The sequence below is a fragment of the Propithecus coquereli genome, unplaced genomic scaffold (genome assembly GCF_000956105.1).
Source record: "Propithecus coquereli isolate 6110/MARCELLA unplaced genomic scaffold, Pcoq_1.0 Scaffold566, whole genome shotgun sequence".
NCBI classification, from domain to species: Eukaryota; Metazoa; Chordata; class Mammalia; order Primates; family Indriidae; genus Propithecus; species Propithecus coquereli.
This window is the reverse complement of record NW_012151574.1, coordinates 536326-552891: the sequence shown is the minus strand read 5'-3', so window position 1 is coordinate 552891 and position 16566 is coordinate 536326. Positions and strand designations below refer to the sequence as shown.

The following is a 16566-nucleotide window of genomic DNA, read 5'->3' as shown; positions in this document are numbered from 1 at the left end:
AAGAAGAAAAAGAAAGAAAAATCACCCGGGCGTGGTGGTGCAGGCCAGTAGTCCCAGCTACTCAGGAGGCTGAGGCAGGAGGATCCCTTGAGCCCAGGAGTTTGAGGTTGCTGTGAGCTATGATGAAGCCACTGCACTCTAGCCCAGGCAACAGAGCAAGACCCTGGCTCAAAAGAAAAAAAGAGAAAAGAAAATAATAAAAGAGAAAAAAAAAAAGAGAAAAATTTCATCAGAGTGGGATTGCTGGGAAACATGGGTGATTCTTTGTAGAACTGCAGAATAGCAAATAAATAAAAAGTAGGTAAAAATATACAAAATTTAAACAGAAAAAAAGTCTTTCTTAAATCGAAGCATAGTGTAAAATGTTTTTCATGCATTGTGGCACTTAATCCCCTCTACAGGTCTGAGACCAAGGCTGTTATTTTCCCCATTGTACAGGTAAGGAAACCGAGGCTTAGAGAAAGAAGTTAAGCGCTGGTACCCAAAGCCATGCTGCAAGGAAGTGGCCGCGCCAGGGTAGAATCCTACGCTTATTCAGTTCTGGGAGCCAGCAGGGGATGTTCGGTGCCCTCTTCTCCCATCAGGCCACCCTCTGCAGACAGGAGTCATTTCCCACCTCGGCCCCCTCCCCTCCGCACACAAGGAGCTGTGTGCTGTCGTTGCGACTCCCCTTCCCCTAACCCTTGCACACACACGAATAGACACGCACCGCCCGACCGCAGGCGGCGGGGAAGGGCCGTGCGCGTCCGCGGGGTTGAGTGTGGTGGGGTGGGCAGAGAGTGGGCCAAAACCCACCACGCACCAGAATTCTCGGCTTGGAGCCTTCATTTCCCGCGCTCTCAGGAAAGGCCGCCAGAGGGCGCCTGCCTGGGTCTGGCTGCGACGGCCGGGTGGCCGTGGGAAGCCCACATCTGCCCAGCAGGTGCCCCAGCCTAGAGCAAACAGGGGGCCGGGAGCCCCGGGTCCTTGGAGATAAGACCTGGACAGGATATATCCCGCGCGAGGGTCGGGGTGCTGGGGTGAGCAGGTTCCGGGGACGGCGTCACTGCACGCGCCCGGGGGGCGCCCTCGGAGAGCAGCCATGGATCCCGCGCAGGCAGCAGGTGAGCCCTCACCTTCCCGCTGCCCCGTCGACACCCCTGGAGAATTACTAAGGACCCCCATTGTACAGATGGGAACATAGAGGCCCAAGAAAGCAGCCTACGGAGCTGCAAAAGCAGGATTAGAACCTGGGACTCCTGGCTCCCTTTCCCCCTCCTGAGCCCCGCCTCCTCCTCCCTGGCGCCTAGGAGTCACTAAACTTCTGTTTCTTCCATTCCCTAGCCCACCCCCTGGGCCCCATGCTGAAGCTGTGTTAGACATTTTTTTGTTGCTATTTCTTGGCAGAGAAGGCCAGCCGCCCCTAACCCAACCGCAGCCCCGCCCCCGACCCCCCCAATTCCGTGAATGGGCCTATTCTGAGCAAGGTCGGGTGCCTGTGGCTCACTCCAGGCGGCTTCCTTCCGGTCCCGGATTCTTTACCCCCTTCGCCTTCCAGGCCTGGTAGAAGAACAGAAATCCCTCTGGCAGGGCCCATCGTGGGAGGGTGACTAAGCTAGATGTGCCAGCGGCTGGAGGAGGTGGGAGGGTGGGGAATGCCTTCTGTAGCTCAGGCCATAGCGGAGGCCAGCATCCCTGGGCAGCATGAGGGTAAAATGACAAGGGGCCTTTGCCACTCCCCATCCTTTCCCACGTGAGAAGCCTCTGGGCCTCAAAATCTTGATTAAGGTCCCCCTTATCCTGCTCTTGGTCTGAGCCGACATCTCACCTGGTTCCCCACCTCCACCCCAGGAATCCGAGAAAGTCACAATAGCCACTGCCTCAACGTTCATCACCTTGCCAAACCCCCTCATTCCATAGAGAAAGGAACGTGGTCCAGAGAGGGTAATGTCTCAAGCTCACACAGCAACATCCTGGCAGAGTTGACAGTAGAACCTGGGACTCCTCCTTGATCCTTGAGTTAGAGAGAAAGACTCAGAGATGCTCTGGGGAGGGAGGAGGAGTGGACTGGCAAGAGAGGGGAGGTCTGTAAATAATTCCTCGAGAGTTGTCCAAGAAATGAACACCTTGAGGACATTCCTGCCGGTTCCTGGAGGGACAAGAGGAGGGCAGGGGTGACCCCATTTTGGCCGCCTTGTTGGTGGGAGCTTAATTTGGAAAGGACCCGACAGAAGCAGGGAAAGGCACTGCAGGTCAGATAGGGGCATCGTGGGCGGTGCATCGCTGCTGCAGACGGTCGCCTGTTCCCCTGCAGACCCCTCAGCGCCCCCGGACTTTTTGACTCACCTGAGCCTGCCGGACAGCTCAGAGGCGCGGCTGCAGAGCGGAGCCGACGGGCGGAGCCTCCCAGGCAGTTGGACCAGGTAACGGCGTGGGCAGCGTGCCCTAGGTGGGGACTGCCAGGCAGCTGGAGCGCGCGGAGGCGGCGGCCGCATTTAACCCGGGGCTGGCGGGTTAGGAGGGGGAGTGCGGGCCGCGACCGCTCCCACTGGCAGGGAGCGACCCCCCTTCCTCTGAGGGCTGGGGCGGGGCAAGCCCGGCGGCCCCTGTTCCTGCCACCTAGGAGCCGCAGGCGCTAGCTGCGGGGCCGGAATCAGGCTGCAGAGGGAGACTGGGGCGGCGACACTCCGCAGCCGGAATGCGTTGGAAGCCTACGAGGCACTTCCCTGAGGAGCCCCAAGGGGCGGAGCGGCCCTGGCTCTGGCCGCCGACTGCCTGGCCCCGCTTCCGAGGGTGCGGCCCCACTCTTGCCCTCCGCTGTCCCCTCCAGGAGTGAGGAGAGGCCGCGGACTCCCGTCCTGCCAGCAGGGTAAAGGGCTCAGAAGGACAGCCTCAGTGTTCATGGCTCTCCTCCGGCCCCAACCTGCTGTCCTCCGAATCTCTCCCATCGCAGACTCCTTTACATGCTCCCTGCAATTGCCTAGGCCTTGGCCCACCCGCCCGCACCCACTCAAACCCAGGCCGAGAAGCGCCGGGCCCCAGGCTCTGCCCGGCTCGCTCCGCAGGACCAATGGGATCGGCCTCGATTCCCTGTAATCAAGGGAAGCAAAGCCGACGCCGCAACAGGACTCGTCTCACGGGAGGAGAGGAGTACTGCGTTGGCCCCAGAAAGACTCAGATTCCCCGACCCACCCCCGACCTCCGTCCTGGAAACGCGTTTGGGGGCCCTTTGGTGTTTGCAGGCGTCTGCCGGCAGGAGGCGACACAGCAGACTGGGCTGCGGGGCCAGCAAAGGCTGTGCCCCTCAGGCATTCCCCTGGGGTGGGGAAGCTTAACCTCTACCAACTCCGAGGGCCCTAACTCACCTCTCTCCACCCCAGGGCCAGCATGAGAGAGGGCCTTTGTATCACAGCCACGTGTCCCTAAGGCCCTGGGCTGCAATGGGCGTGCAGCCAGACCATCAGAGTGGCACCTGGGTGGTCCCGGTGGGCTCCATGCAGGCCTCATTGAGCACTTTGCAGACCAAATATTTAGCCCACGACTTGCACCCGAGCCCCCTCCTTACCTTCCTCTCCCTGACCCTGTGGAATGTAGAGCCGCCCCACCCCCGCTTCATTTCACTCAACCTTAGTGCTTGGGCTCTGTGCCACCTTGCCCCTTGACTCTCCCTGGTGCGGGCTGGTTGTCCTGCCCGCCCCCCACTCCCAGGTCATCCCCAGAGCATGCCACCATCCTGAGGGAAGGGGTGCGCGGGTGCCTGCAGCAGCAGTGTGAGCAGACGGTGCGGATCCTGCATGCCAAGGTGGCCCAGAAGTCCTATGGAAACGAGAAGCGGTAGGTGTCCCAGGGGTCCCTCCCAGTCTCTGCAGCCTTCAGCCCTATGCACCCTCCATCCGTTGGGCCTCTTTTAGAGCCAGGGAAGGCCTCAGGGCAGAGACCCCAGCTTTTGGCTGACCAGGGGCCTTAGCTCCCACTTTGCTCTATAGCAGAGCCTCCCTGTGAATCTCCCGACCTCATTCGTTCGCTCACTCACACACTTATTCATTCTTTCATTCAACAACTACTTACTGAGTGCTTATCATGTGCCAGGCTCTGTGGCACTGCTGGGCAATGGACATACAGCCGAACAAGACAGGTGCAATCCCTGCTGTCCTGGCATTTTCACTCTGGTGTGGAAGAGACAGATAGTAAACTCCTTATAAATCCGTAAACAAGATACTTCCAGGTGTGATAATGAGCGCTAGAAGGAGAATAGAACAGGGCACCGTGATAGAAACTAAAGGTGGGGCTAGGTTAGCTAAGGGCTTTTAGGAGGTGACATCTAAACTGCGACTTGAATGCTAAGATGGAGCCAGACATCGGGAAATCTGGGGAAAGCATGTTACAATTAGAAGGAACAGCAAATGCAAAGAACTTGAGGCTGTACCAACGAGGCCTGTTTGAGGTTCCAAAGTAGTCCGAGTGGCTGGAGACAGAGGGAGGAGTTGCAGGAAATAGGTTGACAGGTAAGCAGGGCCCCATCATGGGAAGGCTTTAAATTTCAAAGCAGTGGAGGGCTTGAAGAAGAGGAGTAACAAGATCTGACTCGTGTTTTTAAAAAAGCTCTCTGTGTGAGAAACAAGTTGAAGGGGGGAGCAGTGGAAACAGAGGTAATTTGGAAGGTGACTCAGTGGTCCCGGCAAAAAGTAATGCCAGAGGGACCATGGCCGAGGTAGTAGGAAGCCAGTGGATTCTGGGTATGTTTCGAAGGTGGAGAGGACAGGACTTGCCGGTGAGTTGAATGAGGGGTGTGAAAGAAGAAGGCTAATGGGTGTTAACGGGGTTCACAGTCATGGGGAAGCCTGCGGGGTGTGGGGGCGTACGCAATCCAGGGTTCTGTTGGGTTTATGCCACTTTGCGATGCTTGCAGGACAGTCGGGTGGAGACAGATAGAGGAACCCAACACTCTTATCTCCGCAGGTTCTTCTGCCCTCCACCCTGCGTCTACCTCTCCGGTCCCGGCTGGAGGGTGAAGCCAGTGCAGGGCCAAGGTGAGGGCGGACTCCAGGGCTGCCCGCCCTCTACTCTGGCGGGAGGACCACGCATAGGGCCTGGGCGCCGCGTGGTTCGCACTTGCGGTCTCGCCGCGCCCTCTGGCGGGCAGAACTAAGCTTGCCTGGCACCTGAACGCTTCCTGAGTCCCTCCAGGGCTAGCCCGCGTCCCTTTCCAGTTCACCAGGCAGGGGAGACGGGGCCCACGGTCTGCGGTTACATGGGACTGGACGGCGCGGCCGGCAGCGCCGCGGAAACGCAGAAGTTGAATTTCGAGGAGCAGCCGGACTCCAGGGTGAGCGCGCAAGAGAAGGGGTTTGATTCCTGCTCCCCTCCCTGCCTCTCCCTTGGAAAAGAGGGCTTCTTCACTCCCCTCCGGAAGCCGAGACATGGGGAGGGAGGCTGGGAGGCCAGGGTGCTGCCTTAAGGCTGAGCCCGAAAGCCTGGATCGAGGAGCTTCTTGTCACCTCCGATGGGGCGGACGTCAGATATCTGGGGGAGGCTGGTTCATCCGGTGTGGAGGGCTGGAACGAGAAGGCCCCGTCCCCACGAGCCCCGCAGGAATTCGGTTGCGCCAAGACCCTGTACATCTCGGACGCAGACAAGAGGAAGCACTTTCGGCTGGTGCTGCGGCTAGTGCTGCGCGGGGGCCGGGAGCTGGGCACCTTCCACAGCCGCCTCATCAAGGTCATCTCGAAGCCCTCGCAGAAGAAGCAGTCGCTGAAAAACACGGACCGTGAGCGGGGCGGGGCCTGAGCGCAGGGCAGGGTGGGGAGGTGCAACCAAGAGCCGCTAATTTGGGACGGGTGGGGTGGGGGGGCTGGATTATAGGGGTGGGGTCAGAGTGAAAAAGGTGCAGTCTGAGCCGGGAGAGGGGAGGAGTGTGCGTGAGTGGGTGCGGCTTAGGCCTGGGGGTGAGAAGAGGGAAGGATCAAAAACAGAGGGAAAAGAGGATGACACTAGACTCCGAGGGTGGGCTCTGGGGGTCCAGAGCAGACAAATGGCCGACAGGTGCTGAACTAGGGACAGATTAAAAGTGATGATAAAGGGGCAGAGGAAACTCAGTTAAAAGTATACGTATGCCTGGCTCTGTGCTGGGTGCTGGATCCCTATAAAATAAAGGCAGGTGTCTTTTCTAGTGGAAAGCACAACCTAGCAGGGGACACACAGAGCGGATCGAAGAAAAATGTGAGATTAGCACTGTCCTGGATGTCAAGTGGCAAATCCCAGGGCTGGGGGCTCTAAGAATAGGGAGGGGAAAAAAGCCTAATTAACAATGGCAACATCAGACAACCATCACTGAAAGGTGAGCGGGTTGGGTAGGAGGCGGCTTTCCTAGAGGGCATTTACTTGCATTACCCTATCTGATGCTTGTCCTTGCATACCTGTGACATAGGTACTATCATTGTTCCTATGTCGCTTAAGAAATATTTAGGCCTATCACATCCCAGGTGACTTTGCTAAGATTGCCCAACTTAGAAGTGGCCAAGCCAGGATGAAAACATGAGTCGATGTGACTCCAGAACCCAGCTCCTACCCTCTACCACACTTACTTTCTGTCTGTTAAAAACCCTTGTAGAATGTCTCAGATCCAGGCAGTGTTCTGGCTGGGCCGCAGTATCAGGAAAGGGCCAGAGAGGGGTGAGTGTGGTATAGTGTGATGGTTAAGAGCCCAGATTCTGGAGCCCAGTGGCCTGGGTTTGAATCCTGGCTCCGCCATTTGCTAGCTGCATGATATGGTGCAAGTTGCTCTCCTAAGTGGAGATCATATCATCTGCCTCAGAGGGTTGTTGAGAGACTCAGAGGAGCCAATGCATGTAAAGCATTTAGAAAAGCACTTGGCGCACAATAAATTCTACGTCTAATTCAAGGGACAGGAACTTGGGCTAGGTATAAATTGAGCACCTACAGTAAGCCCTAGCACTGTGAGAGGAGAGAGGAAGGTGACCCACCCAGTGCTTTCTCCCCAGTGGTCAAAGTCAAGTGAGAAAATGAAACCGTGGCTCTGATTATGTGCAATAGGCCGGAAAAGATAAATGTCAGCCTCTAGGAATATGGTACTACAACCTTTGCTTATGCATCCTCTGTGTAACTCCTACCTCATGCCTGCTCCCTAGCAGGGCATATAACCTCCTCCAAGAAGGCCTCCTTAACTCAGCCCTTATGACTTCATACTGAAATTTTATATTTGTGTCCCTGTCTTCCTTTCGAGACTGTGAACTGTTCCAGAGAAAATCTGAGTTTAATTCACCCTTTGGTACCCAGCACCCTGCACAGTCCCTGCCACAAAGAAGGCACATAGTGACTAGTTGATAAAATTCTGCCAGGCATGGTGGTGCATGCCTATAGTCCGAGATACTTGCGAGGCTGAGACAGGAGGATCACTTGAGCCCAAAAGTTTGAGGCCAGCCTGGGCAACATAGAGAGACCCCTGTCTCTTTAAAAAAATATTTTTAATTTATAAAAGTGTTTTAAAATTTCTGTTTGTTGAACTGAAGGATGCCCAGGCAGCAAAAAGGAGCTGGTGAAGGTAAGGAAGCAGGACTGCAGCAGGTACTAGATAAATATCTGTGGAATATGAATGCCCAGTGTGGCTAGGCCAGTGGGCATGTTAGCCAGGCTGGCACAGGGGACAGAGGATTGGAAATTGTCTGGCAAGTCCAAGGGACCATGCCAGGCCAGGGTACTGATTCCACCTCCCCCCACAGTGTGCATATCCTCGGGTTCAAAGGTCTCCCTCTTCAACCGCCTGCGCTCCCAGACGGTCTCCACACGCTACCTCTCTGTGGAGGACGGGGCCTTTGTGGCCAGTGCCAGACAGTGGGCAGCCTTCACGCTGCACCTGGGTAATCACATCTGCGGGCCGGGGCCGGGCACTCCATGCATAAGGTTATTTAATCTTCACCACAACTCCTCAAGGAAGGGAAACTTTGCCCTATGAAACTGAGGCTCAGAAACACAAATAGACTTGCCCAGGGTCCCAGTGAGTCAGCAACGGATCCAAGCTATTCTGACTCCAATGTCCATGTCCTTTCCCCTCGTATCAACTAAGCTGCCTGCCCCGCCCCTGCCCCCACCCCTGCCCCTAAGGGCAGACATTTGTGAGGATGGCCATAAATGACCTCTCCAAGATTAGAAACTTCAGCTTCAGCTGCTACCCTGGGTGCCAAAGCTTCCCCCAGTGCCCATGTGGGATGTGGCGTGGAGCCAGAAGGCAGGGTTTGGGACAGAAACTTGGGCCCCTTGAAACCCTCGTTCCTTCCCTTTTTTGACCCTCAGCTGATGAGCACTGTTCCCAAGGGGACTTCCCACCTCGGGAGGGCTACGTGCGCTACGGCTCCCTGGTGCAGCTCGTCTGTACTGTTACCGGCATCACACTACCTCCTATGGTATGGGAAGGGAGGGCGTCCCTGGAGCGGCCCCCCCAGATCCATATAGAGAGTATGGCCCATATGGGCAGAGCTGGAGAGTGAGGGCCCAAGCATGAAGATACCTATTCTCACTCTGGGGATACTTTGTAGGACTGGGTGGAAGTCAAGGGGCGGGGGGACTCTCCTAGTGCCCACGTGGCTATCAGAGTGGCAGAGAACTGGCTGGGAGGGCAGCCTCTGTCACCCAGGCACCTTCTTACCACCCTTCCATTGCAGATCATCCGCAAAGTAGCCAAACAATGCGCACTCCTCGACGTGGATGAGCCCATCTCCCAGCTGCACAAGTGTGCATTCCAGTTTCCAGATGGTCCTCCAGGAGAGGGTGGCACCTACTTATGCCTTGCCACAGAGAAGGTGGTGCAATTCCAGGTGAGAAGCAAAGAATACTGGCACCAAGCATCCAAGAAAGTGAGAATGCAGAGAACCAAAGAATGTAAGATAGTCATCATCATCATCATGGTTGCTACTTACTGAGCAATACTGCCTCCCATGGAGTATTAAAATCATAGACAGAATGATAGTATGCAGAAAAATAGTAATAATATTACTGAGCAATACTCCTTCCCAAAGAATTTTAGAATCATAGAATGCTGGGATATAAAATTGCAGGATGTAAATAAAAGTTGTAATAGGTAATAGTATGGAGTTTTATTGAGTAAGTACTATTAGAATCATAGAATGTTAAGACATAGAATATGGAAAATTGTAGAATGTGGAAAATATTATTAAGCAATATTACTACCAAAAGAATATTATCATAGAATGTTAGGAGATAGAATCATAATATGTAGAAATAACAGTTATTAATGAGCAATATTCTTTCCCAAAAAATACTAAAATTGTAGAATGTTAGGGTATAGAACTGCACAATGTTAAAAAATAGAATTCTAAATTGGGTGTGGTGGCTCAGGCCTGTGATCGCAGCACCTTTGTAAGGTCGAGGTGGTAGGATCGCGCGCGTGGCAGTAGGATCTCTTGAGGCCAGGAGTTGGAGATCAGACTGGGCAATATAGCCAGACCCGTGTCTCTACAAAAAAAAAAAAAATTTTAAATTAGCTGGGCATGGTGGTGGGCAACTGTAGTCCCAGCTACTCCGGAGGCTGAGGCAGGAAGATCGCTTGAGCCCAGGAATTGGAGGTTGCTTTGAACTGGGCTGACGCCACTGCACTCTAGCCTGGGCGACAGAGCAAGACTCTGTCAAAAAAAGAGAGAAAGAAGAAAAGAAAGAAAGAAAGAAAGAAAGGAAGGAAGGAAGGAAGGAAGGAAGAAAGAAAAGAAAAGAAAAGAAAAGAAAAAGAAAGAAATCAGTCCGACGAACTTATTTAACTCTAAGCGAGAGAACTTAAGGGTCTTGTCCAAGCTCACGGGAAGGTAAACCGCAGAGCCTGGGGCTGGTACCTCTATTCGGTACCCAGTGGTACCTAACGCGGTGCGCTGGCGGCCGCCTTGCGAAGCTTCTGCCTCCGCCCCTCCGGTCTTCCCCCCAGGCCTCTCCCTGCCCCAAGGAGGCGAACAGAGCGCTGCTCAACGACAGCTCTTGCTGGACCATCATCGGCACGGAGTCGGTGGAGTTCTCCTTCAGCAGCAGCCTGGCGTGCACGCGGGAGCCCGTCACCCCGGTGCCCCTCATCAGCACCCTAGAGGTGAAACGAGCGCAGGGGGCGCTGGGACGCGTGGACCCGGCCTGCACCGGCAGGCGGGGATGCAAGTGAGGGAGGGCGGCGGGTTCCGGGCCCCATGCCCCCACTCCAACTTGTCCCACCCCCCCCCAGCTGAGCGGCGGGGGCGACGTGGCCACGCTGGAGCTCCACGGAGAGAACTTCCACGCGGGGCTCAAGGTGTGGTTCGGCGACGTGGAGGCAGAGACCATGTACAGGTACGCGATGGGGAGACAGCCTCCCTTGGGCCCGGGGGAGCGGGGGAGGAGTACCTGTCATCAGAGTCACTGCAGCCGTAACCCTGGTGCTCCACCCCTAGGAGCCCGCGGTCCCTGGTGTGTGTGGTGCCCGACGTAGCGGCCTTCGGCAGCGACTGGCGCTGGCTGCGCACGCCCATCACAGTGCCCGTGAGCCTCGTGCGCGCCGACCGGCTCTTCTACCCCAGTGCCTTCTCCTTCACCTACACCCCCGAGTACAGCGCGCGGCCGGGTCCCCCGGGCGCCTCCGAGCCCGCTGCCGACGCCGACACGCTCCTGGAGAGCATCCACCAGGAGTTCACGCGCACCAACTTCCACCTCTTCATCCAGACTTAGGCGTGGCCTGGGCGCCGGGGCTGCCCCCGCAGGGGTCTGTGCCCAGGCCTGGGGCGCGGCCGTTTTTCTAGGTCTTCAGCCCTGCTTCCTTGTCCCTTTGCTGCGGAAGGGCAGCAGAAGGCTCACCATGGAAACCCGGCCTCGCGGGCCTTGCATGGGTCACTCACTCATCCTTATACATACAGGAAGACACAACCCGAGTGATGCTCTCCGTGTCCAGTGCATATAGCTCTCCCTGTCTTATTCTCTTCTCATCGTCTCTAGATCAATCTCAATCCCTCCCCAGTAACCTCGTCTCTGTAGATGTATTTGTGTACCCTATCCCTCCGTCTGCCTCCCTCCCGCTCTCCCTGTGTGTCACTCACAATTTCGTACACTCCGAGGAGCCAAGCCTGAGGCATTTACCCGCCAGGCATCTGTGTCCTCTCTGGAAGAGACAACATAGTTTCACACATGCAGGCATGGGGCACAGCCTCCTGGAGCATGGCCAGCATGCCCTGGAGCATCAGATCTGACCTGGAGCACAAGGACCTGCTCCTCCCTGTACTCCCTATGGCTGGAATCAGGCACAGAGCCTTGCCTGTGTTTGCTTTGGTCCACAGCTTTGGTGGCTGGGCAGGTGCCTGGACAGTGGCCAGGTCTTGCCATTTTTTTTTTTTTTTTTTTTTTGAGACAGAGTCTTGCTCTGTAGCCCAGGCTAGAGTACAGTGGTGTCATCATAGTTCACTGCAACCTCAAACCATCAAACTCCTGGGCTCAAGTGAACCTCCTACCTCTCAGCCTCCCCAGTAGCTGGGACTACAGGCATGTGCCACTGTGCCTGGCTAATTTTTCTATTAGTAGAGGCTGAGTCTCGCTCTTGCTCAGGCTGGTCTTGAACTCCTGAGCTCAAGCAATCCTCCTGCCTCGGCCTCCCAGAGTGCTAGGATTATAGGCGTGAGCCACTGTGCCTGGCCTAGGTCTTGCCATCTTGACTGTGCCTCAGTTGCTTCTCCCACACGCCCAGTAAGATGCAGTCCTGAGGCTCAGGGATTCCTCTGCTGTACTAAAACCAGCCCTATCCAAGGTAGGGTCTGATCTGAATGACCTACCTCCCCAGGGAGGGAGGTGCCCCAGTGTACTTCCCTCCACCCTCACATACAGACACACACACACACACACACACACACACACACACACACACACAGAGACCTGCAGAGAAAAAAGGACCACAAATCCGATAGAAGAGAGAGCCTGCCTTTTTGACCCTTTCTAGAGGAGGAATGGGTTCACAGGCCGGTGGCATTCCCTGAGTTTCTGTCCCTGCCCAGTGGGACACCTGTCAGCTCTGGGGATGAGTTACCCTACTAGCTATCTCCCCATCCCAAGCGAGGATGCATCCTAGGCCCAGAGGTGAACTGTTCAGAACAAAACTTTCCCAGGACAACCTCGGGCAGAACTCCTGGGATCGACTGGGCAATAGCACAGCTGAGAGGGGGCTTCTCTCATGGGGCCCATGGACAGAATGACAATCCGTCCCTATCCGCCCACCCACCCTCTGCCTAGTCTGTGCATGACAGGGAAGCAAAAAAAAAAAAAAAACCCCAAAAAACTAAAACAAACAAAAAGCCCAGGCAGAATCCTGCCTTGGGCTATTGGAACTAAGGACACTGACATCACGGGTGCCAGCGACCTGTACCAGCCTCTGGTGGTGCCCCATGGGAGGACTGGTCTGAAATGTGGGTTCCAGGTTCTAACTCCCTGGGGCCCTTCTTTGACTTCCTGAGGAAGAGCTTATTTCCTGTAAAACGTCTCCCCCAGAACATGGAAAGTCCCTTGAGAAAAATGCTGACATTTCCCAGAGGAAAAGAAGTGGGGTTTGCTCTGTAGACGCCCCAAAGTCCTGATGAAGTTCCATCACCTGCCAGCAGCAGGCTGAAACCCACTGCGAGGGGCGATGGAGAAGCCTATTTAAAGCCCGGTGTGGTGAAGGTGACTTCTGACTGAGAAACGCAGAGACCAAGTTGAATGAGAAATGTCCCCAAAATGAGTGGCTGCCTCAGGAGAGATTGAGCTCACTGTGCCTCAGTGGTGTTGAAGCAGGAAGCCACTCATAAGGAGGCTAAGAGGAGTTTCATAGCACGGCACGGGGAGTTGGGGCTCCAGGGCCACCCAGCCCTGCCCTGCAGGGCTTTCTCCACCACCCAAGGCAGGAGATCCAGAGGCCAAAGCTCAGACCCAGCCATGCAGCTCTGTCTTCTTCTCCACCCCTCACAGGGGATCCTATAACCCTTGATCCCACCTAGGCACCCACCTGGAAGTCTGTGACCCCAAAGCTTTAGCCCTGGCTCATCTTCTGAGTTCCATTTGCTGGACCTGTCCTTGGAGATCCTCCTTGCACTTGAGCCTGAATCCATCTAACATCAAACTCCCTTCCCTCCCTCCCAACCTCCCTTGGCAGCACCTGATCTTCTGCCTCCTTCCCCAAAACCATCCAGTCACCAGGGCCAAGGGACTCCACCTTTCCTGTCATACTACAATATGCTGCTTCTTCTCCTCTCCCTCCACTACTGCCCTGCCAGGTCAGATGTCATCTCCTCCAAAATTTCCTCAACCACCCCAGATAGGACCCAGCTACATAATTTGTAGGGCCCAGTGCAAAATGAAAACGTATGGCCCTTTGTTCAAAAATTATTAAGAATTTCAAGACAGTGACAGGAGATGATGAAACCAAGTGAAGGGCCCTTCTAAGCACAGGTCACGCACCCGTAAATTCAACCCTGGCCCCAGGCTTCCTTCTTATATTCCCGCAGAACCTCCCTGTGACCCTGTCGGTCACCATCTTGGATCAAAGGGCTTTATGTACACGCCTGTTCTCCCCTCTAGACTGTGAGTTTCATGTGGAAAGGAGCTCTTATCATTGTATGTCCTGGAAGGCGCATCACAATGCCTTGCATGTTGAGTTGATTTTCAATAAATAGCAAATGCATTACATTGCATCGGCAGATATTTGGATATTGCTAATGCAAAGTGAAACCAGCAGGTGGCACTGTTCCCCTCCCAAGCATTGAGTTTTCATTTATTTATGTGTACTTAAAAACTATTAGGTTCCTTAAAGATAATCTTAACTTGCTTATGCTCTCAGGATCCTTTGGAGGTTTAGACACACAATTCTATATACTTCCATAGAATTTCCAAACACTCTAAAACCTATTTACAGATTTAGTCCTCTTCACATTAGAATCATCTACCGAGATATCAAAAATTAGATATTCGGGTCACAGTGATGCACACCTGTAATGCCAGCTACTTGGGAGGCTGAGGCAGGGGAGGATTGCTTGAGCCCAGGAGTTCGAGTCCAGCCTGGGCAACAAAGGGAGACACCCTAACCCTTCCCCATTCCTCCCCAATCCCCACTATCTTCATCCGTCCACCCCTATTTTTGAAAAAAAAAAATTAGGCATCCAGGTCACACCACAGATCAATTGTATTAACGCCTCTGAGGGTGGAGCCCAGGCATCTGCATTGTTTGCAGAGACCCTCCTATGTGACTCCAGAGAGCAGCCAGGGTGGAGAATTGTTGCTCTAGACCATATTCCTCTTCATTTTATAGATGGGAAAACTGAGGCTCCAAGAAAGGAAGCTAAGGTCACAGCAGGTTGATGGCAAAGATTGTCATTGGTTTAAATCCTGTACTCCTGACACTAAGTCTGGAGCTCTAAGGTTCTCTTAATCCTCCTTCTACCATGCTGCTGTGTGTAGGCAGAGTATGTGTTGCAGGGGGCAGAGGATCGGGGGCGGGATGGGGTAGGCAGAGCGATTAAGGCCAAAATCTCTGTTCTAAAACCTCTCAGTTTACCAGCTCTCATGCTGCCTGAGGTTCCACCACTAACAAGTTCGTCTCCCAGTTTAAGCACTGACCTTGGGGTTTCTTTCTCTTTTTTGTTTCTGTTAAGTAAGGTTTTCTGCAAAGAGAAACTAGTTATAATCACACAGGATGGGTAAAATTGTAGGCACCCTCCTCCCTGGAGAGGACGTGGGTGGCTGAGCACAAGGACCTGTGAAGATGACAAGGGAGAGAGAAAGTGGCTTTAAGGGAAGTGAAACCAATACATCTACATGCAAGGTTTTGCCCAAGGGCCAGCTCTGAGAATACTCACTTAAAAAAGGCCCCCTAGTTAGGCTTGGCTCTTTTCCAGACCCCAAGGGACAAAGGCAGGCAGGGTAGCGGTGGTACAATAATGCTTTCAGAGGGAAAAATGGTAAACACCTGCTATAGCTGGCTGCTTGCCAACAGAGAGGCACCTTTACTTTGGCTAGCTAATGTAACCTAATCATTAACCTCATGGCATCCCATCATATTTACAGGTCCTGCACATACTCAAGGGGAGGGAATTAGACAGGTTGTATACAACAGGGGGCAGAAATCTTGGGGTCCATCTTAGAATTCTGCCTTCTCCCCCAAACCACACAGCGTATCATTGGCAGGGGAGATCTGTTTGGTTTGTAGGCCTTCCCACGGCCCATGCATTGTCTCATGCAGAAGTCAGTGCTTCTGCTGCCTCAGAAGATTAGCAGGTTCATGAACAAAAATGGCCCAATGTTGTCCAGGATCCAGTTTTCATCCCCTGCTCAATTCTCAGAAATAATACTGTGCCAATCGGAGTTAGCTGTCCAGACAGAGTAACACTTGTCCAAGGTTGACTAGTGATGGGGCTGCAAATGAGTGTTGCCTCCTGGTGTTCCTGCCCCTGTGTAGTCTCCTCTCACAATGAATAGGGCTGACCTACATGACCAATATCATGGAAGTGACAGTGGGTGACTTCCAAGACTAGGTCATAAAAGACATCATAGCTCCCACCTGGCTCTCTTGGATTACTTACTCTGCACGAAGCTAGCCGCCGTGTCACGAGGACAGTCAGCCCTGTGTGGGTCCATGTGGTGAGAAACTGAAGCTTTCTGCCAACAGCCAGCACCACGTTGCCAGAAATATAATTGAGCCATCTTGGAAGTGGATCCTCCAGCCCCAGTCAAGCTTTCAGATGAGACTGCAGCCCTGGCCAACATTTTGACTGCAGTCAAAATGTTCTGACCCTGAGTCAGAAGCACCCAGCTAAACTGCTCCTGAATTCTGACCCACAGAAACTATGTGAGATAGTATTTTTGTTGTTATAAGCCCCTAAGTTTGGGGATAATTTCACATAGCAATAGATAACGAATGCAGGGCTCTTCTGGATCTAATACCTTACCCAAAAAGATGGCACTGATGCTTAGAATACCATTTATTGAGCACTTACTGTGTGCCAAGCTTTGGCTTGCCTTTCTGTAGGCTGTTGGAGCACAAGGTAACAGCTGGTGAAAGCTAAAATGTGAACCCAGAGGTCCTGACTCACAGTCTCATATCACATGGCCCTTATAGAAATTTCTGCAACCATGGAAATGTTGTATATCTGCACCATCTAATATAGCAGCCACTACCCATTGTGGCTATTGAGCACTTGAAATGAGGCTAGTGCAACTAAGGAACTGAATTTTTATTTTTGAAATTTTAATCAATTTAAATTTAAATAGCCGCCATGACTAACAGCTACTGTATTGGATAGTGCAGCTCTAAAAGATGTGAGGGGCTTCTGTGAGACACAAGTTACAAGGAACAGAGACCCACTCGAGCCTCAGGGGACTCAGGAAAACAAAATGTAGCAGGATCTCAAGAGAGATTTGAGCTAATATGGGATTTGAGACCAAACTCGTTGCTTTAGAGGGGGTTTGTGGGGGCTGAGCAGCTCCCAGGGAAGGGGCTTGGATTACATAAACCCTGATAGGCAGTGCAGCTGTGAGCAGACTCCAGAGCCTGACTGCCTGGGTTCAAATCCCACCTCCACCACTGGTAGGCTG

General features: G+C 53.7%; 1 protein-coding gene across 2 annotated transcripts; it reads left to right on the top strand.

Annotated features, from left to right (window-relative positions):
• The first annotated feature begins 753 nt into the window (after window positions 1-753).
• Window positions 754-10692, top strand: RBPJL (recombination signal binding protein for immunoglobulin kappa J region-like). 2 transcript variants are annotated; one of them, XM_012657953.1, is made up of 12 exons: window positions 754-1103; window positions 2294-2402; window positions 3688-3813; window positions 4939-5009; window positions 5190-5305; window positions 5572-5746; window positions 7719-7856; window positions 8290-8399; window positions 8658-8810; window positions 9929-10084; window positions 10214-10317; window positions 10422-10692. In XM_012657953.1, the coding sequence occupies exons 1-12, from the start codon at window positions 1082-1084 to the stop codon at window positions 10690-10692; spliced, it is 1551 nt and encodes a 516-aa protein (XP_012513407.1). In that variant the 5' UTR covers window positions 754-1081. The 2 variants fall into 2 exon arrangements, with proteins under 2 accessions (XP_012513407.1, XP_012513408.1); XM_012657954.1 differs by having other exon boundaries at window positions 10419-10692.
• Window positions 10693-16566: the final 5874 nt, after the last annotated feature.

Bases quoted from the DNA above. Each gene is read 5' to 3' on its own strand.
- RBPJL (XM_012657954.1), top strand. From the start codon at position 1,082: ATGGATCCCGCGCAGGCAGCAG. The intron at 5,010-5,189 runs GTGAGGGCGGAC...GTCCCTTTCCAG, and splicing joins GAAGCCAGTGCAGGGCCAAG to TTCACCAGGCAGGGGAGACG. The intron at 10,085-10,213 runs GTGAAACGAGCG...ACCCCCCCCCAG, and splicing joins CCCTCATCAGCACCCTAGAG to CTGAGCGGCGGGGGCGACGT.